Source organism: Gymnoscopelus braueri, assembly GCF_963280865.1.
Source record: "Gymnoscopelus braueri genome assembly, chromosome: 24".
Lineage (NCBI taxonomy): Eukaryota > Metazoa > Chordata > Actinopteri > Myctophiformes > Myctophidae > Gymnoscopelus > Gymnoscopelus braueri.
The window spans coordinates 12,682,761-12,709,548 of record NC_137626.1 but is presented as its reverse complement, the minus strand read 5'-3'; the positions used below and the strand labels follow the sequence as shown (position 1 = coordinate 12,709,548).

General features: G+C 42.8%; 3 protein-coding genes across 3 annotated transcripts in view; all 3 read left to right on the top strand.

The window, feature by feature from the left end:
- Positions 1-1,720: 1,720 nt before the first annotated feature.
- On the top strand, positions 1,721-2,038 carry LOC308080479 (histone H2B type 1-A-like; the record flags this gene model as incomplete). The annotated part of the gene is made up of 1 exon (XM_080422377.1): positions 1,721-2,038. One exon carries the CDS (start codon positions 1,721-1,723, stop codon positions 2,036-2,038), a length of 318 nt encoding a protein of 105 aa, XP_080278503.1.
- Positions 2,039-3,624: 1,586 nt separating this feature from the next.
- On the top strand, positions 3,625-3,942 carry LOC308080478 (histone H2B type 1-A-like; the record flags this gene model as incomplete). Its single annotated transcript, XM_080422376.1, has 1 exon — positions 3,625-3,942. One exon carries the CDS (start codon positions 3,625-3,627, stop codon positions 3,940-3,942), a length of 318 nt encoding a protein of 105 aa, XP_080278502.1.
- Positions 3,943-4,282: 340 nt separating this feature from the next.
- The window catches only part of LOC308080477 (receptor-type tyrosine-protein phosphatase-like N), a gene marked incomplete at its 5' end in the record, with an annotated part of 69,162 nt that continues 46,656 nt past the window's right edge, over positions 4,283-26,788 (top strand). Inside the window, 6 exons of the mRNA XM_080422375.1 lie at positions 4,283-4,350; positions 4,452-4,537; positions 7,129-7,179; positions 20,850-20,960; positions 24,960-25,068; positions 25,625-25,787. Of these exons, the coding sequence (XP_080278501.1) occupies positions 4,283-4,350; positions 4,452-4,537; positions 7,129-7,179; positions 20,850-20,960; positions 24,960-25,068; positions 25,625-25,787 (588 nt within the window). The remainder of the gene's footprint in view (positions 4,351-4,451; positions 4,538-7,128; positions 7,180-20,849; positions 20,961-24,959; positions 25,069-25,624; positions 25,788-26,788) is intronic.

The following is a 26,788-nucleotide window of genomic DNA, read 5'->3' as shown; positions in this document are numbered from 1 at the left end:
TTGGATCATTGACAGGCTGCTGAGCTGAAGTGGTTTTGTAATAATAATCCAAATCTACAAAGTAACTAGTAACTAAAGTTATCAAATAATTGTAGTGGAGTAAAAACCTAATTTTTTTTTCACACAGAACCAGGGGATAACGTGATCCCAAGAGGATGTGCTGCTCCATTCACTTTTTGGTTAAAGTATTTGGGAAAAAGCCTGTATCTCGGCTCCTGTGTTTTACTATGTATTTTTGCCGAGACATGCTATTTTCAACGGCGTATAACGAGCGAACGGGAGGTCGCGATGCCTTTTTTTCAAGTACAGTACTTGAGTACATGTACCTAGTTACGTTACACACCACTGTCCGTCATGGTATCAGCTCTCTCGGTTTAATGACTATTTTCCACGTGCGTTAATCGGTTGGTTGGCTGCCACACGGTGACAGGTGTCAGGGTCAGTCAGGGCGCCTGCCTGCACACACTGAGTCCACATCTGTTCAGTCTGCCTGCTTAGTATGAATTCAGCAAATTGAATGACTAAACTAAAGGCTTGATTTGTACTGAGTTGCGCGTCGGAGTCGTGCATCGAAAACAGCTGATCTACAAGCGCACAACGTGTCGCATCACAACGTGTTATGAGCTTGCAGATTGGCTATTTTCGGTGCGCAACGCGGCGCACAACCAAGTATAAATCAGGCATTACACTCTGGGATCTCATGAAAAACGCTTGTCCGCGTGTGTGTTTATGTGTCCTGTAATATCTTGGCTACTTACTATAAAAATAACACATTTTACGGTCATCTTTGTATGGATCTCGGAACAGCAGTCTGTTCTATTCCTTGTTGTTCTTACACCACTCACAGATAACCTGGATACATAAGAGATATGACATGGGATTACATAAGGCCTTGATGAAAAAGTCAATGCAAACACACACACACACGCGCGCAAACACAAGGGAGCGTGTGGCTCGTTTCGCATGACATCTGCTGTTGTTTACAACCTGGAGCCTTTGCGAAAGGTCGCCTGTGTTACACGCAAGCACGCACACACGCACGCACACTACATGCTACAGCCCAGCACCTCCTGACACATCTGACAGCATAGTAACGATATGACATCCAATACGGGTGGTAAGCGCAGATCTGCCCAAGACCTGCATATTCTGCTAGCCCAGTGTTTCCAAAACAATAAGGCACAAACTCATTTTTGGGTCGCGGACCCATTTTAATGGTCGCAAGTAAATGTTTTTTTTGTGTTACATTTTCTTAATCTTTTCCCATTATTATTTCAAAAAGGTCTAGATCGGTTATTTTCACAATTATTACATCGAATTTTTGTATGTTTGCATCCTGGGGAGACGCCAAATGTATCTATTGGGTCTCAGCTGTAAGAGGTTGGAACTAATAATGTGCTAGCGTTTTTCAGAGCCAAACGGATCACACTTTAAGCAACGCCGTTATTAGACCTCATAATGATTAGGGTAAACGTTTTAATCTACGTAATGAAGACGTCACACAATGACATCACAACGTCATCATCATAACCATGTAATTGCCCTATATAATGAATTGTCGAATGAACTTTAGCGACAACTCCAACCGACTGTAGAGAATCCTGGAAACTAGCTTGCAACACTTCTTAAAACAGACACCAATCTTTACTGTGAAGAATAAGTCAGGAAAGTCATGACTATACGAGCAAGGTCAGCGAGCAAGAAGGGCTCAAAGACAACCATGAAAGCCGGAATTAAGACCGGGCACAGAAGGACGACCAGGAAGCAGAGCTATAATAGCTATGTGTACAAGGTCCTGAGGAATATCAAGCCTAGAAACACCATCTCTTCCAAGGCCATGGCGATCGTCAACTCCTTTGTCAGCGACAGCTTTGAGCGAGTCGCCAGCGAAGCCTCTCGATTGGCTAACCGCAGCCAGCGCTCCACCATCTCATCCAAGGAGATTCAGTCCGCCATCAAGCTCATCCTCCCACCTGAAATGGCCCAGATAGCCCAGAATGAAGGCTCCAAGGCTGTCCTCCTGTACAACAACTCATAGTAAACTGTAATAGTCTTGTTGCAAACAAAGGTCCCTCTAAGGAACACACACATTTATCTCAGTGGTTTTCAAAGTGGGGGCCACCAGGGGCCAACTGGAAAGAGGAAAATGGAATAAAAAAATAAATAATATTAATAAAAGAAAATATATATAAACATAAAAAGAATAAAGAATAGTGAACATAGCAGATCTATAAGCTCACGACGTGTCGCCATACAATGCATGCGACCTGTTAGATCAGCTATTTTTCAATGGGTGCCCACATCCACGGTCTATGGCTATGTGGGGTCCTTGCCATTGAAAACTTTGGAAACACCCCTTTCAACTGAAGAGATGGATCATGGTCGGTGGCCAAAACCAGGCCATGATGCTGCACGACAGCAAAGACGCAAGAGTAGGCTACACCAGGTAATGCAAAGTGGTCAGCCATGCAGAGCACTTGAGGGAGACGGAGGATCATCTGAATCATCATGCTGACATCGTGGGGTCAGCCGCCCAGGGCAGACAGGCCTGGGTCTGGGTTGATCCCCCAGAACGAGCTGGAACAAGGCTATAGTCCAACGGGCAGAGGAGGAAAGCTGGCATGTCAAGGCTGTAGCCATGAACAAGCTGGGCAATAGTACTGTGTGAGGTGGGAGATCATGCAACAAAGGGCACTGACCTGGGCAAGACATCAAACCGTCACACATGGAAGTACAGCCAACCTTGAGCATGCCTTGTCCTTGTGGTGACAACCAGATTCTGACTCAGTTGGCAGATGATGTGGAGCAGGCAAGAAAGAAGGTGTCTGATGGGCCTCGTTTCATCCACTTTGTCAGGACAAGAACAGAGTGACAGCAGGGATGAGGAGCAAAGGGGGGTCCAGCAACTGGGAGATGCAGGCGGGACCTTAACCACTTTAATCTTGACGTCCCTTATTTTGGGGATGTCATTATGCAGAAGAAAGTAACCCAGAAAAATCCAGAAATGAGTGGCTTTAATGGCTTAGTCACTAGTGGTTAAGAAGAAGCTCAAATTCGCAGAGGAGATAACCCACACTAGCTTCACATCTGATTTTGTCCTCTGTACAAAGCAGGTGGTTCTTATGGAGCTTACAGTACGTAAGCTGGTAAGAGAGGATTGAGAAGGAAACATCGGCGCAAGTTTAAGAAATATCAAGCTCTCATGTTTTTTTTTAAATATACAGTAGCCACGTTTTTTTTTCCCCCGATCGTGTTGAAACCTTGCCAATTATAATAAAAAGTGTAATCGGGTTGAAACCTTGCCTACATCATAGACTGGCCACATGCTGCAACGCCGTTTTTAGACCCCATTATAATTAGAGTAACGTTCATTGTGTATTTTAATCTACGTAATGACGAAGTCACACAATGATATCACAACGTCATCATCATAACCATGTAATTGCCCTATATAATGAATTGTCGAATGAACTTTAGCGACAACTCCAACCGACTGTAGAGAATCCTGGAAACTACCTTGCAACACTTCTTAAAACAGACACCAATCTTTACTGTGAAGAATAAGTCAGGAAAGTCATGACTATACGAGCAAGGTCAGCGAGCAAGAAGGGCTCAAAGACAACCATGAAAGCCGGAATTAAGACCGGGCACAGAAGGACGACCAGGAAGCAGAGCTATAATAGCTATGTGTACAAGGTCCTGAAGAATATCAAGCCTAGAAACACCATCTCTTCCAAGGCCATGGCGATCGTCAACTCCTTTGTCAGCGACAGCTTTGAGCGAGTCGCCAGCGAAGCCTCTCGATTGGCTAACCGCAGCCAGCGCTCCACCATCTCATCCAAGGAGATTCAGTCCGCCATCAGGCTCATCCTCCCACCTGAAATGGCCCAGATAGCCCAGAATGAAGGCTCCAAGGCTGTCCTCCTGTACAACAACTCATAGTAAACTGTAATAGTCTTGTTGCAAACAAAGGTCCCTCTAAGGAACACACAAATTTATCTCAGTGGTTTTCAAAGTGGGGGCCACCAGGGGCCAACTGGAAAGAGGAAAATGGAATAAAAAAATAAATAATATTAATAAAAGAAAATATATATAAACATAAAAAGAATAAAGAATAGTGAACATAGCAGATCTATAAGCTCACGACGTGTCGCCATACAATGCATGTGACCTGTTAGATCAGCTATTTTTCAATGGGTGCCAACATCCACAGTCTATGGCTATGTGGGGTCCTTGCCATTGAAAACTTTGGAAACACCCCTTTCAACTGAAGAGATGGATCATGGTCGGTGGTCAAAACCAAGCCATGATGCTGCACGACAGCAAAGACGCAAGAGTAGGCTACACCAGGTAATGCAAAGTGGTCAGCCAAGCAGAGCACTTGAGGGAGACGGAGGATCATCTGAATCATCATGCTGACATCGTGGGGCCTGTCTGGGTTCATCCACCAGAAAGAGCTGGAACAAGGCTATAATCCAACGGGCAGAGGAGGAAAGCTGGCACGTCAAGGTTGTAGCCATGAACAAGCTGGGCAATAGTACTGTGTGAGGTGGGAGATCATGCAACAAAGGGCACTGACCTGGGCAAGACATCAAACCTTCACACATGGAAATACAGCCAACCTTGATCATGCCCTGTCCTTTCTGACTCAGTTGGCAGATGATGTGGAGCAGGCAAGAAAGATGGTGTCTGATGGGCCTCGTTTCATCCACTTTGTCAAGCCAAGAACAGAGTGACAGCAGGGATGAGGAGCAAAGGGAGTTGCAGGCGGATCTGAACCACTTTAACCTTGACGTCCCTTATTTTGGGGATGTCACTATGCAGAAAAATTCAGAAATGTTCTAAATCATTTCGAAAAACAGTGGTTTAGTGTTAAGTGGTTAAGAAGCAGCTCAAATTCACAGAGGAGATAACCTTCACATCAAATGTTGTCCTCTCTACAAAGCAGGTGGTTCTTATGGAGCTTACAGTACCCTGGTAAGAGAGGATTGAGAAGGAAACATCGGCGCAAGCTTAAGAATTATCAAGCTCTCATCATGTTTTTTTTTTTCAAATATGGCCACACTTTTTTTTTCCCGATCGGGTTGAAACCTTGCCTGAATCATAGACTGGCCACATGATTGATTGATTGATTGATTGAATATTTTATTCGACAGAAATGTAAAGCATCACGAGTACAGTCAAACACTTTGTCCATTGGGAAACAAGACTCACAGCTTTGAGCGCGTTGCCAGCGAAGCCTCTCGATCATCCTCCCCAAGGCCCAACAAGCCCAGTTTGAGGGCTCCAAGGCTGTCCTCCGGTACAACCAGCGTTGCCAGATTCTGTGAGAGAAACAAGCAACGAGGTCTAGGAAAACCAGCCCAAAAGAAGCAACTATGGGCCACATGAGCACTTTAACATATACATCAGCTATTTGAAAATAGCAGATCTACAAGCTCACAACGCGTCGCATCGCGACGCGTTGTGAGCTTGTAGATCGGCTATTTTCAAATAAAATCTTGCGGGGAAATTATAATAAGCAGATCTGGCAACCCTGGGTACAACAGTGATGATCTGTAATAGTCTTGCTACAAACAAAGGTCTGTTTGGACCACACACATTGTAACTCGGTGGTTTACAAAGTGGGGGCCACCACGGGCCAACTGAAAAGAGGAAAATGAAACAAATTAAATTAAATAAATGAAAAATAATTAATACAAATATATATAAACATAAAAAGATTCAAAAAATTAGTGAAAATGGCAGATCTACAAGCTCACAATGTGTCGCCACACAACACATGTGAGCTGTTAGATCAGCTGTCTTTTTAGATTATGGCTATGTGGGGTCCTTGCCACAGAAAACTTTGGAAACCTGTTTTAACCGAAGACAAAAAGGCAGGCAGGCTTGGGTCCATGGGTTGATCCGCCAGAGCGAGCTGGAACAAGGCTATAATCCAAAGGGCAGAGTGACAGCAGGGATGAGAAGCAAAGGGGGTCCAGCAACTGGGAGATGCAGGCGGACCGTAACCCTTATTTTGGGCATGTCATTATGTAGAAGAAAGTAACCCAGAAATGTTCAAAAATAATTTAGAAAATGGTGGTTTAATGGTTTATTGGTTAAGAAGCAGCTCAAATTCGCAGAGGAGATAACCCACACTATACCTTCACATCTGATTTTGTCCTCATCCTTGATGATTAAGAAGTAAACATCAGCGCAATCTTAAGAAATATCAAGCTCTCATCATCTAAAAATATACATTAGCCAATAATACATTATTCCCGATTGGACTGAAATGTTGCCAATACAGTATTTATATTCTTTGTAGAAATTATTGAACAATTACTATTGTAGCCGATCTACAACCTCGCGATGCAACGTGTCGTGAACTTGTAGATCTTCTATTTTCAGAAAGCTTAAGAAATAGCCAGTACGTAGCCAATCTGGGAACCCATCGCCAAATAAAAAAGGAAAAACAGCGCCCTCTGCTGTTTTTTACTATTTTACTTAGCTCTGGGGGGATCAAAATGGAGCGCAAGGAAACCGGGGTTTTGGTCTGCCTTCAGCCTTTCACTTCCGGTGGTGCGACTATGTTTTCATTCCCACTAACAATATTTCTACACGGAACACTAACACCACTTCTCCCAGAGAACATGGATCATTTTGGTTATAAGCCCACTTGTTTCTATGATGAAAGAGCAAGTTAAAATGTGAATATCTTTCCGTGGTTTTGTCTGCTCCGAGGACGCTATTGTTAAATTAGTTTCGGTTTGTTTCTAGTGGGGAAGGATCGGTACACACGTAAATCCCGCCCACTACATTTGATTGGGTAAAGCGCGGCCTGCTTCCTGATCTGAAGGCACGCCTACTTGTAGGCCAGTGCGTACGCGATATGACGAACCCCCCGACAGATTCAAGCGGAGAGCAGAATATGTTCTTGAGAGATTAGTACGTAGCCAATAATCCTTTTTTCCCCGATCGGCCTGAAAGACTTGCCCAAATATGGCGTCTGACGTCATAGAGATTGACATGGAAGCCAAGCCATGGCCCATGTTTTGGACAAGAGAGTGAAAGTGTTAAAAAGAAAAGAATTGCGTCTGTATCTCTGTATGGATTCTGATATAGCTTATCTCTTTGTGTTTGCAGGGTGCCTGTTTGAGAAGAAACTCTGTGGCAGAGACCAGCTGTGCTCTGACGGTCAGTATGCTGGGTTGGGAGTATACAGTACCTCCATCAGTTAATATTCATTGTTTATTTCAGATCCCCATTTGTCACTGCCTCAACAGTGACTATTCCTCCTGGGGTAAAATAGTATACCATTAAAGAATTGCAGTGTAATACAAAAAAAATAGGAACAAATACAATATACACATTCTCACACATATACGAAAGACAAAAAAACTACGTTATCGTAAATGATGAAGAAAATAAAAAAGATACATTCATATATAACTAGTAGTTCATACATATTTAAGCACTTTTAGAATAAACATGTTAGAGCACATCAATTTCATTTCCAGAGTGCCTGCCATGAGTTACAATTTACAGTATAATATTTAGCAAACACTGACATCTCAAAGTAGGATCTGGCGACCCCCGGGGGGCCACCAACTACTGTAAATAACTGATGGCTAAGAACCAAGCATCCAACAGTGTTCTTTCCACCAGCTTAGCCTGTAACCCCTGTCCCTACTTGTCCTCGAAGTTGTAGGAGAGCGTAATAGTGTAATAGGGCGGGTCATCATCGAACTCCGTGTCGATGTCGAACACAGGCATGCCCATTGTCTCCTGGGGGTTCAGACCAGTGTTGCCAGATTCTGTGAGAGAAACAAGCAACCAGGTCTAGGAAAACCAGCCCAAAAGAAGCGACTATGGGCCACATGAGCACTTTCACATATACATCAGCTATTTTCAAATAAAATCTTACGGGGAAATTATAATAAGCAGATCTGGCAACCCTGGTTCAGACGCTGCTCCTCGAAGCAGAAACACAGTAACCTGACTCTGCCAGATGGGGGCGGTATTGAGTAACCACGTTCCTGAAACAAATGTGTGACGCAAGCTTCTTGGATCTGGCAGCGTCAGGTTCGAAACACAGGACCACGGGTTAAACTAATTGTCCAGCATCGAAGGGAACCACGTTGTGCACGGAGATACCGATGACGGAGCTTATCTGTTGGTTTCTTGGCTCTGTAGAAGGCCAGTGCTGTCCCACCCTGGGACCACGTACAGTATAGATCTCTGTCTCTTGTCGTTACATGAGGATGTGTTGTTGCCACAGCGTGGACGGCCCCGGCGCCCTAACAGCGGAGAGCCTGGATCATGGCGGTTCATGGTGGTGGAATTTTTTTTGTCAAAATGCAAATTTTTGGGCCAAATCATAGCTAGCTAGTGATGTGGTCCTCAAAGTGGGTTGAGGGACCTTCGGGGTTCCTTGAAGGTGTTCCAAATGGACCGTTATACAACTTAATGGAACCAAATGGACCCGTACACACTCAGCGTTATGAAAAATGTTTGAGAACCACCGTACTGGTGGACTCTTAATGTGCCATAGTGCCTTTGTAAATCAGTGTCATACATATTCTGAATAAAACCTGGCATTCAGTAAGTGGGATAAAATCAAATCAAAGATTTGCCATGGACAAGGACAAGTCTTGCCACGGTCACATTTGTCCGTGTATTGGCATATCGATGACCCCCTGCCCCCCCTTTCAAATGTATACAAATCTTTTGAAATAGCAGATCTACAAGCTCACAGTGCGTCGCATCGCTATCGCATCGGCTATTTTCAAATGGCCGAAATGTATACAGCGCTGAAGTGGTTAGTGTAGGTTTTGTAATAATAATCAAAATCTACAAAGTAACTAGTAACTCAAGTTTTCAAATCCCTCTTTCACGTCCCCATGGGCGAGAGGACTTTATCTTCAGACTGTCCTCAACAAGCAATCCAGACAGATTTATGGAATAAAAAAAAGGTGCCCTCATCTAAATGTTTTACTGTAAACAGTATTGTAAACATCTACAGCAAATTCTTGCTAAATTTAGCTACAGTGTTCATTAGAGAAAAAAAGAAGATGGTAGAGGCAGTGTGGTGAATTACAGAATTGTATCTCTAATTACATTTTTGAAAGCAAGTTTAATAATATCCTCATGTAACCAATTATAAATAGAACATATTTATTAAACATACATTTTCTGATACCAACATTTCACAGTCTTATTTGTGCGTGGCCACACAGTCCGTGTACAGGGAGATGGGAAGGGGGCTTTCATGGTTTAATGAACATTTTGGTCCAAACAGTTTCTGGTGATCCAGCCTTCCATATTTTGTCTTCCTCCTTTTTCGCTATTTTCCATCTCTCTCAATTTCCTCCTTTTCCAATTCCACTTCCAACTGCCCATCCCCGACCATTGCAGTGCAGGCAGCTATGACGATTTTGTCTTTTTCCTTTTTGCGGGGTGTTGTTTTCTTCTGTGGCTGTTGGTTGGTCATGGCCGCCAGTTCCCACCTGACGTTGTGTGGGAGTCCCGACTGCTCGAGCTCGTACCGAATAACCGCGAGCTTGCATAACGCCTTCAGACCAGGGCGTAGATCTAAGATGTACAGGCCATCGTGCGTGTTGTCTCCTCCGAACGCGTCGAAGAGGACGACGCGTTCTCCCACCATGCAACAGCACGGCCTCGACATCCTGGAACACGGGCCTTTCCCCTTGGGCTCGACCCTCGTCCAGGAGAAGTTCTCCAAATTGAATTTCCACAGATCGTTGAAGGGCGACTCTGGGAAGTTGTAAGCGCCGAATATGTACAGTTCTCCATTGTAGGCAAAGGCTGAATGACACATGAAGTGTTGTTCTGGAAGAAACTGTGCAGGAGGCGTGCTCAGCCAGCAGTTGGTCTCTGTATCAAACACACTGATATTATTGTAGTGGTCCCCCTGGTCCCCTTGGCCCCCAAATACCAACATCTTTGTCCCGATGATGGTGGCAGAGTGACGGGACGAAGCATGTGCCAGAGTCCCTCTGGTGGTAATTAAACACCAGACCATTGTGGCCGTGTCCAGCTTGTAGATGTTGTTAGTGTATCCAGTCCGCTGGGTGTATCCTCCATAGATATACATGACCTTCCCCAAGACACAGGCCGAGTGGCTGACCCTCTTCTCCGGAACGGTCCCAGAAACCGCGGGCTTGGACCATCTCTGGGCGTCGACGTCGAACGCGTAAAGCTCACTGCAGGACCCCCCCATGTACTTTAACCCTCCCCAGATGTAGATGCTGTGTCCCATCAGCACGGCGGTGTGGCTGTGGCGCCTGGTGGGAACCTCCTCCGGGGGACATTTTCTTCTTCCGGTCGTCACCGGCTGCAGCTTCTTCCAGCGCAGAGACACTGCGTTGAAGACGTGGACGTCGATGTGACGCGTGACGCCGGAACACATCCCTCCGCAGGTGTACACCATGTTCCCCAACGCAACAGTGGCTTGATGGTGTCTCTCTTGTCCTTTCAGGTGCAACGTCCAGCGCAACATTGCTCACACCGGCACAAAAAAACGTCATGAAAATCTTAACGGTCTGTAAATCCAATTGGTTGGCTTTTCAAGGAGGCTGATGCCTGTTGATTCTCCCTAATTTGGCAAATTGATGACCAGCACAACCCCCGGCCAGCCCAGGCAGGCTACGGAAATTCTCACGCTAAAATGTTAAGGGAAAAGTTTCTCTCTTTCTCTCAAATAAACGAATCCTTCGTTTATCTGACGGTTCATTTTAAAGACATGATTGTGATGACAACATTGTGATGTCGTTGCATGATGACGTCATTACTGTACGTAGAATACACAATGATGTTACTCAAACTAAATATTAGTTTTATAAAAACTATATACAAATATTATTTGACATATTTCGCTTTAGTTTCTCATTATCACAAACCTTTTGTGGTTATATATATATATAAATATATATATATATATATATATATGTATGTATATATATATATATATATATACACATACATACACACTTGCGGATTTGCTACTTTTGATGCTTTTGTGTGACGCTGTGTAGTGATCAAGTAGGGCATTAATTTACGGAAAAAAAACGCAAAAAGTTTAAATATGGAGATAAGAGGTTTCCACCCGATAGCAACGATATATAGCGACATATAGGTCTTTCAGAAAACTCTACAAGAAAAAAACATTTGCAGAGTCGTACTCAGGTCTTAATGGGTCAACAAAGTATAAATCGGGCTAAAGAGTGCACACGCACCGTATTAAACCATTAGTTTTTGGCCACTGGACCAAAACAACATAATACAGTATAGATACTGGACAAACATTATTTTTCTCTGTAAGAAGGACTTGGCGACAGGGCGCAGAACAGAAGTAGACATGATCTCTGATGTGCTCCACATGGGTTTTGGAATCAGATATTTGGCAGTGCGGAGAACGCTGCCATATCTCATCAGTGCATCCCCTCGAGTGCAGGATCGCCTCTGCATGAACATCCGTCTCTCAAAAGCCATGTTGTCTTGTGCATTCTCACAGGCGTATATGAAATATTATGTGTGCTGCCACATAAACCGAACTGTAATGTGTGTGTCATAAGTAGGCTACAGAGCTGACCCCAGTCAACTAAGTGTTAGTTTACTAAGTATATAGAGGGTTTAAGACTAGTGGTTGAATAAAACATTAAAGGTTTCATGACATTCAGTTTTACAACGCATTAAAAGTCTTTGTCATGGTCCTTCAAAGTGTATAAAAAGTTTTAGCTGAAAATTCCACTCCAGTGAGCCATTGCAGGTGTTTTTCTCTCACATTTCTAAAGCCTTTTCAACTGCAATGTCAAAAGTAATCTTTGGGTGTCGCTGTTTGGGGATTTTGCCTGTCAATCATCGCCTCTGCTCCGCTTCCCCCCCCCCAAAGGAAAGGATAGGGGAGGGGTGTGGGAGGAGAGGGGGTGGGATTAAGTGACTATGACATCAAAGTCAAGGGGCCAATCCCAGATTACTTTTCAACCTAATTATTAAAAAAAAACAGACCACAGAAAATCCACGGAATGTTCAAAGTTAAGTTTTTTTGGGTGTAATTGAGGTCATAAAACCCCTCAAAAAACATTAAAAAAAAAAAAAAAGTGAAAATGAATGTCATAGAACCTTTAAAACACCCCCAGATTTTACTGTGCAGGTGTTGTGTTCAAGTCTATGGGTATTCTTTTTAGCATGTCTTTCACTGCTCTGTCTACAATGCACATTATGCTTAACGTCAGCTTTGAAGGCCAGATCTCACCAGAGGGTATATAAACACTACTGCCTGGCATTTTCATGCGGCAAACAATCCCGGCAGACACAGCAGCCTACAGCAATATGTTTCCTCGTGCGGAGTTGCTGACTCCCCTGCTTATCAAAACACAGTCGGTCCTGTGTCAGTCGAACATGGTCGGTGTTTAAAAACTTAGTTGACTGGATTCCCAAGGGTTCTAGGCCGCCACCTGCTTTCACTCAACGCTATAGCGATCTACAAGCTCTCGCACTGCACTTAAATATCTTTGACGCGCTGTGGAGCTTATAGATCGACTATTTTCGGCGAAAGTTAACCCCAGAATAGGGATGCTATAGGGTTCAAGTGGTTAAGGAGACCCTTGCCTCTCGGACCGTACATGCTGATCCAGTGGTGGAAGAAGTACTCACATGTTTTACTTAGATAAAAGTATCAATACTGCAATGTAGATATATACTTTTTCATCATCGGCTGTCCTTTAAGCCAACATGAGTTTATCAGCGGGCAATCATATTTTGGTGTGACCGTGCCCTTACAAGTAGAAGTCCCGTATTCAAAATGTACTTGAGTAAAAGTACAAAAGTATCAGCATTAAAGTATACTTAAAGTACCAAAAGTAAAAAATACTCATTGTGCAGAATGTCCCATTTCACAAGTTGAAAATGTATTTGAAAATAGCCGATCTACAAGCTCACAACGCGTCGCACCGCGACGCGTTCTGAGCTTGCAGATCTGCTATTTTCAAATGGCCAAAATATATAGGGACGAAGTGGTTAGTGTCTTACAGTATGTATAAATAATCAAAATCTACAAAGTAACTAGTAACTAAAGTGTTCATATAATTGTAGTCGAGTAAAAGTGCAATATTGGGGTAGATAAGTATTGAAAATTGTAAATACTGAAGAAAGTAAAGAAAATACCTCAAGATTGCACTTAGGTACAGTACTTGAGTACATGTACCTACTGTAGTTACTTTACACCATCTGGGATCAGATCACTTGATTCCCTTGTATGTCCTCCCTAGCTGCTCTCTATACTGTTTGTCTCATTGAAGGGTTTATAAGGGGATGCTCTTAACGTCTCTTAACGTTCTCACCCCAGGACCGGAGGAAACAGTATTGTTGTCGGGGTAAAACAACAGCCCCAGCATGCCTCAGACATACAGCTCGGCTGTAGGGCTCTCTCAGTACAGCGCTGTCGAGTCATCTCTCATCAACAAACACTGCTGGGAGACAGAACGAGGCAGGGGAAAGAGAGAGAGAGAGGGAGAGGGAGAGGGAGAGGGAGAGAGAGGGAGGGGGAGAGAGAGAGCGTGTGGGGAGGGAGAGAGAGAGGGGAGAGAGAGAAAGTGGGTGAGAGAGAGAGAGAGAGAGAGAGAGAGAGAGAGAGAGAGAGAGAGAGAGACATCCTACAAAACAGAATAAGAGAGAGAGATGGGGGGAGGGAGAGAGAGGGAGAGAGATAGTGGGAGAGACATCCTACAAAACAGAATAAGAGAAAGAGAGGGGTGGGGAGAGATGTGTTGAATAAACCGTGCAAGAAAGCGTCAGTGAATATTTCACATAAAACCCTTCATATCAAATCAAATGCATTCATGTAGCGCATTTAAAAATAACTCACTGTACCAAAGTGCGATACAGAACAATATAAAGCAGAACAGAACGGTCAATCATAAACAACATTCAGTCAGTAGTAAAACATTAAAAACGACAAAGAGCAAACCCTCCTTATTAAGCATAATAAGTACAAATTCAACCATCGGGGGGGCATTCAAAAAACGTATGAATAGAATAGGGTCTTGAGCCTGGATTTAAAAGACTAAACGAAAGGATCTGACAGAGAAGGCAATGCTGTTCCACAGCTTTTAGGGGCTGCGACAGCAAATATCAACCTTGTTCCGAATAAGAATTGTGATGCTTTATTGCCGGATTTGAAGCATAGGTAGGTAAAAGAATATGGACATCGTCACACCCCTGGTTTCTACAGACAGTAAATGAAGCCTATTTTTCAGCGATTTCAAATCCGCCATCTTTCTATATCCGGTCCAAAAATGGACTCGGAAAAGTAACGCTATTGGTTGTGTAGCTTGTCAATCAAAATCATCACAAGGTAGCCACGTCCCTCCTACAGCATACCCTACTTTATCACAGATTTGACCAAAACACATATCATGGTGATTGAAAGAAGACTTAAAACCAGCGACTGGAAGCATATAGTATTTATGACAATGTTTATTAAGGTAATAAAATCGTTTAATTTGGCAAAAACCCATCCGCTTGAATGGAGCCTAATTGCTTCTGACACCAGCAGGGGTGAAACAGCGAGACTACAGGCCATTCATATGAAAGTGTCACTTCCAATATAGCCTCAATTTACAAGCCGGATGCTAGCCCCTTGATTTGAAGCCTAATATTTGTGTTCTGTGTTGGCGCCGACGTGCATGACGGCGTGTCTGTGTGCACTGGTGGAAGAAGTGCTCAGCAAATTTACTTAAGTAAAAGTAGTAGCAATACCACAATATAAAAGTACTCTCTGTTACAAGTAAAAGGCCTGTGTTCAAAATGTTACCTGAGTAAAATTACAAAAGTATTGGCATCAAAATATACTTAAAGTACCAAAAGTAAAAGTACTAAATGTCTATATCTACAACCCCCGATGCGTTGCGTTGTGAGATTGTAAAATAGCCTATGTATAAAATAGGGCTAAAGTGGTTATTGTATGTTTTATAATATAATGATCTATATCTGCAAACTAATGATTTATACTGTAACTAAAGTTTTCAAATAATTGTGTGTGTGTGTGTGTGTGTGCGTGTGCGTGTGCGTGTGCGTGTGCGTGTGCGTGTGCGTGTGCGTGTGCGCGCGCGCGTGTTGGAGTGATGGGGGTCAGGTTTACCAATCAGCCAACCCAGAGAGAACATCTCCATTATTGATGCTGGTGTTGTTCTCTCTCTGTCCAGAGGGGGCTCTCTGGGGTGGTTTTGTTCCCTCACTGTCTGTGCCAAACCTTTGACAACACCATTGCAATCTGTGTAGAGAGTGCAGAGAGTCCTCATTACTGTAGTGAAATCCTCTGCTGCTGTGTTTGGTGGAAAACCTGCATACTGTACATACCGAGGCCTGTCACAATTATGAATCGCCTAATCGCAATTATTTGAGGTAATCGGTAATAGCGCGGCACCAAGTGCCGGGCTAAGAGCTTGTAGATCTGCTATTTTTGAAAAATCTGTGCAAATTTGTGCAAATCTTTGACTAGATATATATATTTTTAAAGCAAACATTTGTAACTCAAATCTTTGCTTCTGGAAAAACTACAAATGTCTTCTAAATCCTAACAGTTTTCTGAAATACGTATGTCGCTATATCAGTGGTTCTCAAACTTTTCCATGTCAAGGTAGGACCACCCAAAATTATATGTATTTGGCCGCGGACCCCCATCTCAAAATATTTAGTTCCAGGGACCCCTGCAGAAGCACAGGTCGGTGTTAAAAATGTCAGTTTTAAAACATATATATTCAAAGATTTGCAAAAAAAATGTTTAAAAAAAAATCACACCCTGTGTGAAGTGGGCGGTGTCTTGCTAGCTAATCACAATACTGAATGGAGTCAACCAATCATGTACAAAAAATAAATACATTTATTGAAACACTCTTTATGATGGAAGAAACCATAACTTAAAAAAAACAAATTTATGTTTTTTTTAAAGTTATGGTTTCTTATATAGGGCTATGCACATGTGTCATGTGACACTGGCCAATCACAGTCCTGAATAGACTGTGATTGGCCAATCACGGTGCAGGGTTAGGCGGGGTACATTTTTGGCCAATCACAGCGCAGGATTTGTTGTACAAATATCCAAACCTCACTTATAGGGGCGGTTTCACCACCCAAAAATAGCAGATCTACAAGCTCATAGCGCGGCACCGAGTGCCGCGCTATGAGCTTGTAGATCTGCTATTTTTGAATAGCCAAAGAAATCTTAAAATCACACAGTTCCCGGTCTTAACGGGTGAAATAAAATAAAATTATATGTCTCTATGTTCTATTCTCTATTTTCACGGGAGTGATTCAATTAAAGCTCAGGACACCACAGTTGCATGGAAACAGCCTGTGCTGTTTGCAGACGTGGACGAGGCTTTCCTGTGCGATGTTATGGATATGCCGGGATGTCCATGATGCACGTGTGTGTGTGTGTGTGTGTGCGCACACATGCTTATATGGACGTCATGCTTCATAAGCACACACGACACGCGCACATGTGTTCATTCTGCCGGATAGAGAGCGTGGGAGGGTCGAAGGGGAGTTGGAAATTGCGTGCTTATGTGGTCACAAGTGCATAAGTAGGGTTGACATGTTTGCCATATTATATACGTGCACGTGGGCGTGTGCACGAGGGTGCAGTCTGTGTGTCCGAATGTAAAACAATGTGGCGTTTTATTCCTGAATGAAGGCAAGAGAGAGAGAGAGAGAGAGAAATAGAGAGAGAGAGATTGAGATATCATCAGAGATAGACACAGACAGTAACGGCTGATTTATTCTCCATTGTATAATGGCGTCACGCACCGAAAATAGCAGACCTACAAGCTCACATGTATGGTTCGGGCTTAACCCATTCAGAACCGGGAACGCATCTTGTGTCATTTTAGATTTCTTTGGCTCTTCAAAAATAGCAGATATACAAGCTCATATTATTAAGCTTGTAGATCTGTATTTTTTATTTTTATCGTGAAAATGTATATAATTTTTTTTTTTTACTCACATATTTGTTTCTGGGGGTCCCTGGGACTAAATATTTTGAGATGGGGGTCCGCGGCCTAATACATATAATTCTGGGGGTCCTTGACATGAAAAAGTTTGAGCACCACCGACATTATAGCAGCATATGTTTTTCAGAAAACTGTTAGGGTTTAATTAGAAGATATTTGTGGAGTCCCCAAGCACAGATTTGAGTTAAAAATGTTTGCTTTAAAATGATAAATGATAAATGATATATATATTCAAAGATTTGCGCACTTTTTCCACAATAAAAAAAAAAAGTGCAGATATACAAGCTCATACCGCGGCACTCGGTGCCGCGGTATGAGCTTGTAGATCTGCTATTTTTTTAATAGCCATAGAAATCTAAAAAATGACACAGATGCGTTCCCTGTCTTAATGGCATAAGAGAGACAGACAGAGAGGGAGTAATAAAGGATAACTTAAAGAGACTGAAGGAGCGCGCCAGACGGAGAAATGGAGGCGGAAAAGAGGACAAAATCGAGGGTGAAAAGGAGAGAGGAGGCATGAGGAATAGAGGACGATAAGAGAGGAGAAAAAGAGCAAAGCAAAGAGGCAACAACCGAGAACATTAAAGAGATAGAGTGATTGGAGAGAGAGAGAGAGAGAGAGAGAGAGAGAGAGAGAGAGAGAGAGAGAGAGAGAGAGAGAGAGAGAGAGAGAGAGAGAGAGAGAGAGGGGGAGAGAGAGGGGGAGAGAGAGGGGGAGAGTGAGTGTCAGAGCAAACGTAAACAAGGCCTCTCTCTCCGTCAGTGGTGCTATAGACCAATCCCAGCTCACCCTCTGCGTCTCTATGACAACAATGACATCAACTGCCTGACGACTGAGTGTCTCCCTCATGTGTAAGAAAGAGGGGGGCGGGGACGGGGAGAGAGCAAGGTGATGACTCACCAAGATGTACACACCAGTGCACTTTATTACTGTCTGTGTCTGTGTGTGTGTGTGTGTGTGTGTGTGTGTGTGTGTGTGTGTGTGTGTGTGTGTGTGTGTGTGTGTGTGTGTGTTTGTGTGTGTTGTGTGTTTGCCTGCATGCACACACACACACACACACACACACACACACACACACACACACACACACACACACACACACACACACACACACACACACACACACACACACACACACACACACACACACACACACGTGTGTATCTTCCTTTATTGATGGCCTTATGCCATTAACCCATTCAGACCGGGAACGCATCTGTGTAACTGTCTAAAACCATTATTTTATACTTTGGCTATTCAAAAAATAGCAGATCTACAAGCTCATAGCGCAGTGCCGCTCTGTGAGCTTGTAGATCTGCTATTTTTGAAAAATCTTGAAAATTCATGCAAATCTTTGAATATATATTTTTTCAAGCAGACATTTGTAACTCAAATCTTTGCTTCTGGGGGATTCTACAAATGTCTTCTAAATCCTAACAGTTTTTTGAAAACACGTATGTTGCTATATCATGTCAAGGACCCCCAAAATGATGTGTTTGTCCGCGGACCCCCATCTCAAAAGATGTTGTTCCAACCAAGGACCCCCCAGAAGCAAACATTTGAGTAAAAAAATATATGTATTTAAAGATTTGCACACATTTTCAAGATTAAAAAAATAAATAGCAGATCTACAAGCTCATAGCGCGGCACTCGGTGCCGCGCTATGAGCTTGTAGATCTGCTATTTTTTTATAGCCAGTTTTATAGCCAGTCAGATGCGTTCCCGGCTTTAATGGGTTAAGGATGCGTTTATACGCATGCCCGCGCACGCGTGTGTGTGCGTGTCTGTGTGTGTGTGTGTGTGTGTGCGTGCGTGTGCGCGTGCGCATGCGTGCCAGGTGACAAATCAAATTGATGGTTTCCGCCTCAGTGCACCTTATGGCATCGATTGTACACGTCTCTGTAACTCTGCTGGAGGGGGATGGAACACTATATTTCTAACTAAAATGTATTCCCTCATACGGGTGTTTTTGATGACGGTGGTGGAGAGCGCTGTCTAATGGTCTGAGACCTCCCATAAAAGAGTTGAAATCTGGTGACTCGGAAGCCCGTTAGCATATTGTCGCTATCAGGCAGAAACCGTAACTTTTCAGGAAATGGAAAAAAAAATAACCTGTGTTCCAATGGATCCAATGTAGTTATTATTTGTTCACAAGCTATTGTTAATACTTTTCATTGATTCAATAATTATAAAAACCCACACACAGTGTGGGTTTTTTTAAAATATTTAATTTAAAAATATGTTTTTATTCCAAAAAAATAAAAATAGCAGATCTATAAGCTCAACATTTTTGACACTTTGCGTGACAGTAATTCTATGACAAAGTAGGGCATTCATTTACGGGGGTGGGGGGGGGGGGGGGGACAAAATGTTTAAATATGGAGATTTTAACATAATATGGAGGTTTCTGCCCAATATGTACCTCATTGTCATGCTCATCAAACCATTCATTGACCTCCTCGTGCCCTGTGGATGGGGGCAGTAATTGTCATCCTGGAAAAGACCACTCCCACCAGGATAGAAGTGTTTCATCCCCCACACACACACACACACACACACACACACACACACACACACACACACACACACACACACACACACACACACACAATATAACGGAGCCAGCGGACCCTCAAACATTCAGGCCTGTGTCGTTCGTTCTCTTGGTTTATGACAGTGGTTTTCAACTCTTTTCATGCCAAGGACCCCTAAATTGATATACAATTGGCCGCGGACCCCCATCTGAAAATGTTTTGTGCCAGGGACCCCCCAGAAGCAAAGATTTGAGTTAAAAAATGTTCGCGTTAAAAAAAAAGATTTGCACACATTGTCAAGATTTTTTTTTAAAACAGCAGATCTACAAGCTCATAGCCGCGGCACTCGCAAAATGATTGCAACGCTATTTTAACTCATTTCGCTGGGGACCCCCTGGTACCCCCACAAGGGCCACTGGTGGTCCCCGGACCACTGGTTGAGAACCACTGGTTTTATGGCTCACACGGCACACATGCACTCGCCCACTTGTGCGAGAATACGGTCAGAGAATAATGTTGGGGAATAGGGATGGCTCATCTCACCATATCACTGTTTTTTCCACATCTCTGCAGACCTGTGTCTATGGTGTTTGCTCCACTGAACTCGCAAGTCTGCATCTGTCTCTGTAATGAGGCGTTAAATGCACTGCAACCCTACTATAACACCCCTCTTTATGTAGTTATTGACTAAGTAACTAAGTATATTTACTCAGCAAGTACTGTACTTAAGTACAATTTTGAGGCATTTGTAATACTACTTAGCTAATAAGCATTATTTTACACTTTGGCTATTCAAAAATATCTACAAGAAAAAAAGCAGATCTACAAGCTCATAGCGCGGCACTCGGTGCCGCGCAATGAGCTTGTAGATCTGCTATTTTTTTTAAACCCGTGCAAATCTTTGAATATATATCTTTTTTAAAGCGAACATTTTTAACTCCAATCTTTGCTTCTGGGGGGGTCCCTGGAACAAAATATTTTGAGATGGGGGTCCGCGGCCAAATACATATCATTTTGGGGGTCCTTGACATGAAAAAGATTGAGCACCACTGATATAGAAACATACGTTTGTTCAGAATACTGTTGGGATTTAGGAGACATTTGTAGAATCGGCTTCAGGTTAAACAACCATCTGCATTTGTTATATCCTCTCATTTATTCAGGCCCCTCATTTAATTTGTCACCCATTTGAATGCATTTTGTGTTTGTGTGTGTGTTAGTGTGAGCGCATTTTGCCTGCATGCCTTGCTGTAAGTAGCCTACTGTAGTTGATGCTGTTGTCTCTTCTCCTCATTGTAGATGGCCTGTTTGGACAGTGCCGTGGGCCCCAGGAGCAGCTGATTCAGTACCAGGTGTCTGTTCCTGTTCTCCACAAACTCCAGGAGGTCCTCAAGGAGCTGATGATACAAGGTGACAGTGCCCAGTCCACAGTTTGAATGCAGTGGTGGAAAAAAAGTATTCAAATTCTTTACTTAAGTAAAAGTATCAATACTGCAATGTAGAAATACTCTGTTACATGTAAAAGTCCAGAATTAAAAATGAACTTGAGTAAAAGTACAAAAGCATTGGCATCAAAATGTACCTAAAGTACCAAAAATAAAAGTACTAAAATGTTTGAAAATAGCAGATCTACAAGATCGCTTGTAGATCGGCTATTTTGTAATAGCCTATGTATAAAATAGGGCTAAAGTAAGTTAATGTGTGTTTCATAATATCATGATTTATATCTGAAAAGTAACTAGTAAATCAAGTTTTTCAAATAATTGTAGTGGAGTAAAAGTACAACATTTGCCTCTGAGATGTAGTGGAGTAGATGTAAAAGTACAGAAAATGGCAAATACTCCAGTAAAGTAAAAATTTCTCAAAAGTGTACTTAACACATTAAGTGCCAGAGTTTTATTAAAACAGGGTACAGTGCTGGCATTCTTGGCGCTCCACGCATGGCTTTTCAAAAACGGTGCGGCCCGTTTTTGGCACCCAATGTGTTAAGTACAGCAGTACTTGAGTACATGTACTTAGTTACTTTTACACCACTGGAAAATACTGCAGTGATCGCAGGGCACACGCCAAAGGCAAGTGCCATTGAGCGTCGAAGCTGTGATTTTATTCGTCATGAACACATACATGGCCTCAAGTGTTGCAGTGCATTCTTTATACGTAGGATGAATTAAACACTACATCTATTTCTAACCCTAGCCCTAAGTCACAGTGGTGTTGTGACACTGCCACATTTAATGTGTGAAATAATATATTTCTTGTCCAGGTAGGATGAGTATTGAAAGAAAAAGATACATAAGAATCATAAGTGAACAGGGGAATATATTGGTTAAAATATGGTTGAATATTTAACACCTAAATGTACTGTACGGGGGAAAAAATGTGTTTTGTGTAAGGTGATTATGGCCATTATAATTCATTTTCTGTTGACAGGGTTCACTCATAGGGGGCGCTGTGGGGAAAAAGCAGCAAATGTAGCAAAAGTTCCACAGGAAGTGAGGTATCAGGAATAGCTATAAAAGTACAGGAAGTGAGGCGGCCGGGGGTTCCATTTTAGGTATTTAAAAAATAGTGTTTAGTGGTGTTTGAGAAAGAGACTCTTGTAAGCCTAAACTAAACCAAAATCAGGAATTGATAAACCACCGAGTAGTGAGGCCGGAGAACTTTGGGAGTGGAAGGAGAGAAGTTGGGTCGAGGAACATTTCTGAGGGTTTAGCTCTGAAGCCAGTCAGAGCTTTTGGACAAATTAAACCACGTGGCCTCCTGACTTGAAGGTTGGGTGAGGAATATACTTTTTATGCAATGCATTGCCTTTTCATTTGATGACTTTGGGATTTACATGATTTTCAGAAAATAGAATGTCGACAATATCTGTTGGATTACTTTTGGATTACAATACTCATTGGAGACATATAAAAGAACTTTGCGTTTGCGGGACTAAAGAACTGAATCGTTTTCATTTGTATTTTTGAAGTGTACTGATCATTTACTTGAATTTAATTATTTTTGTTTGATTAAGAGTGGGTCAGATAAAGCATCAAAAGCAACAGCTTTGTGTTTTCCTTTTGGTCTGCAATACAGATGTTTAACAATAATTTAACTCTTGAGAGGGTAACGGTCCATTTGGTTTCATTTCACACTCTCAAGAGTTAAAGATATCTATAAGGGTCCATTTGGTTACCAACTCTCCATCATTTAGCTGGGGACACTGTAGCCCCTTTCGGGACCCTGTTTACCTTTTTTATATTTGGGAAGGCGGTATCCAGGGTCCCTTGTCGCTCAAACCACTCTCTCTCGTAGTCGCGGCTACCACTGTCTGGTCTCGGGCTAATAGCTCGCCGCTTAGAAGTTGCAGAGATTTCTCAAAGGCACCCACAAGAGCAATAGTAGCGCGCCAGAAAGCTGCATTAATCCGCACGGATCGGCGATGCCGTTTAACATTTTTAATAATTTAGTCAAACTTAAGCTCCTCTCTCACACTCTGCTCCACTTCCAATGTCCTGCCTCCCCGTGGTGACTGACAAGCTGCGCGTCCTACGCATAACTCTATGGTCCTACGTTACTGCCTCTGATTGGCGAGCTCCTACATGCTTGCATGACAATCACAACACGGGGAGGCGGGACATGGGCAGTGGAGCAGAGTGTGAGAGAGGAGCTTAAGTTTTACTAAATTATAAAAAATGTTAAACGGCATCGCCGATCCGTGCAGATTAATGCAGCTTTCTGGCGCGCTACTATTGCTCTTGTGGGTACCTTTGAGAAATCTCTGCAACTTCTAAGCGACGAGCTATTAGCCCGAGACCAGACAGTGGTAGCCGCGACTACGAGAGAGAGTGGTTTGAGCGACAAGGGACCCTGGATACCGCCTTCCCAAATATAAAAAAGGTAAACAGGGTCCCGAAAGGAGCTAGGGACACTGGTGGTCCCCCGACCACTGGTTGAGAACCACTCAACTACTGTCTACTGTATACCTACCTATCAATAAAGGCAGAAAAAGGCCCAAAAATATATTTAAAAAAAAAGAAAAAACACATGACGCAATTTTAACATTACATACAGTGCCAAGATCGCATCGATGCGTTCTTTCAAATCCATCGCTTGAGTGCCAGGATCGCATTGATGCGTTCTTTTGAATTTTCATTGTTTAATCTGTGATCGCACGGCTGTGTTTATTTCTCATCAACACTTTCTTTTTCCACTTACGTCACACTCACCCGGAGCCGGATGTAAAAAAATAATTCATATCCGGGTCACGTTGTTTTTCTCCGGTGATTTTCGGCCAGAATAAGGAAAAACACGTTTTTTCACACGGTATAAAAGACAAACGGACAGCTCAACTTCTATTTTCTTTGGTTCGGGTGACTAACAGTCATCGTCGTAGTGTATCACATCGTTTTTAGGCCGATCAGCCGGCCCGGAATTGTCGAAAACGTCACATCCTTTGAATGACCGGATATGACGTGGGCCTGTTTGGGAGGGGGCGAGCGAGGTGATCAATGTTTGGATGTGCTGCTCTCTACTGGTGGAACAATCGTAGGTGCTTGACAACACAATCAGAGAATGTATTTGAATGAAAAATTACAAAACAAAAAAATTAAAAAACACGCAAATTGCTGGCACAGGGGTGAGTACATTATGAATAAACTCTGGCAGTCAATGTGTTAACATAGTGCTGCTTCTGACCTCAAATTCTAACCTTGAAAAGGTGTCTTGTCTCGACTAGTGAAATGTCCTCACTTTCGTTTGGTTGTAGCAAAGTTAGCCGTTAGCAGATTGTCTGAATCTCAAACAGTCACTCCTAAAACGTGTTCTTGTTAAAGTTGCATAAGGAGATCGGTGCAGATGCCATGCTATTTTTTTGGACTCAATCGAGTTCTCAGGTCACCGTGGCAACAGACCCCTTAAAAAGGTCAGTCGCAGCAGTAATTACATTAAATATGAATGTAATTAATGTATATTTTCTCCTCACATTTAGCTCAATGCTCCTATTCAGACAGAGTGACTCATTGTGCAACAAGCTCAAAAGCAGAATGTGTTTCAGCTCCACAAAATGGACCCCCAAAATGATACAGTATATGTATTTGGCCGCAGACCCCCTTAAGATTTTTTGTGTGTGCCAGGGACCCCCAGGAGAGAAGATTTGTGTTAAAAAATACAAAATTATTCAAACTTTTTCAAACACTTTCAAGATTTAGAAAAAAAAAATGTTAAAAAATGATTGTGATGCTATATCAACTACTTTAGCTGGGGACCCCCTGGAACCCCCCCGAATGACCCCTGGGGGGTCCCCGCCTGACCCCACTTTTGAGAACCACTTGCCCTAGAAGGTGGTTACGTCTAATGGAAAAGATAACGATGAAAAATAATAACTGTGTGATTTTGACGTCTCTGTCACCCTATGGGTGTGTGCAGGCCTGACCTGGCAGGATGACATCACCCAGCTGATCATTGGGCGAGAGCTGAGTCGGGTCCCGCGAGTTACCAGCTCCACCGGCAAACGACGCGAGAGGACGTTGAAACAGTAAGAGAACACACAACAATCTATGTATTAACGGACCGATTGTCCGAAATCTAAACATAAAGGACCAGTGGTGGAAAGTAACTAAGTACATTTACTTAAGTACTGTACTTAAGTACAATGTTGAGGTATTTGTACTTTACTGGAGTATTTCCAATTTACAAATACTTTTACTTCTTTTTTTAAGCAAACATTTGTAACTCAAATCTTTGCTTCTGGGGATTCTGTGTCTTTTTTTTTTTTTAAATGTATGTTTCTATATCAGTGGTTCTTCTTTTGCATGTCAAGGACCCCCATCTCAAAATATGTTGTTCCAGGGACCCCCCCAGAAGCACAGATTTGAGTTACAAATGTTTACTTTTCACGATTAAATATTTTTTTTCACTTTTCACGATTTAAAAAAAAATTAGCAGATCTACAAGCTCATAGCGCGGCACTCTGTGCCGCGCTATGAGCTTGTAGATCTGCTATTTTTTTGAAAAGCCCAAATAAATCTAAAAATTTACCGGGTTCTTTCCCCGGTCTTAATGGGTTTAATCTCATGTCCTTATTCTCTCAGAGCTCCGGGGAATGTTGCCCTCATCAACCAGAGGGCCCAGGGGGCTGCCGAGCAGACCGACCCGGAGCTGATGCAACAGTACCTGGACTACATGATGCTGGATCCACCCCGCTCCTCGGTTCACCTGCAGACCCCTCTGATGGACCCCTACAACTACCGCCAGGTCAGGAAATGTCACACCTAGACATCAGACTATACTAGACAAGAGATAGTCTAGTGGGGTCTCACCTTTCACTCTCTCTTTTATCGATAAGTCACCCCATGGAGACTTGAATTCATGGATTTTTTTTGTTTGTTTTAGTCGCATTCGCATTCCAATGATTTGATGACCAGCAGTGGTTCCGGTAGGAGACACAAAGAGTCTCCTTTGTGTCTCTTACAGGAACCGCTGCCTACCAGTTCCGCTGGTCATCAAATTATTGGCTTAGGAATTTGATCAAAACGAAAAAAATATCCATGAATTCAAGTCTCCATGGGGTGATAGAAAAAAAGTTTTTTTTTTGGGGTGAACTATCCCTTTAACCCATTAAGACCTGAGGCTGATTCCGCAAAATGTCTTCTAAATCAGTAGTTCTCAAACCTTTTCGGCCACGGACCCCCATCTGAAAATGTTTGGTGCCAGGGACCCCCCAGAAGAGAAGATTTGTGTTAAAGAATCCTAACGTATTCATACTTTCAAGATTTTAAAGAACGCTAACATCATTACACTTTCAAGATTTTTCAAAAATGTTCAAAAATAGCAGATGTACAAGCTTGCAGCACGGCACGAAGTGACGCGCTGTGAGCTTGTATATCTGCAATTTTTTTTTATAGCCAACGCTAAAATCTAAAATGACACAGATGCTTTCCTGGTTTTAATGGGTTAAAGTCAGGCTGTGTAACTTTGTTTTTTGGAGTGTTAACACATCACCCGCCAAGGTATTAAACATCGCTTGTTATCCCCTTGCCAGCGTAATTACCTTAATCCGATGAACTTTGAAACGCAGTGGAAGCGACATTGTGTACAAAAAAAAAAAAGATCCAGAGGAACAACAACATTCCAACCGCGATCCGCCATTTTGGGGCTGTGGCCCACTGAAAACGGTGGTTTTCAATGCAAAAAAAACAGCAACTGAGTTAGAGGTGATTTTCTGAAAATCCCATAGTCAGGAGAGATGGATTTTT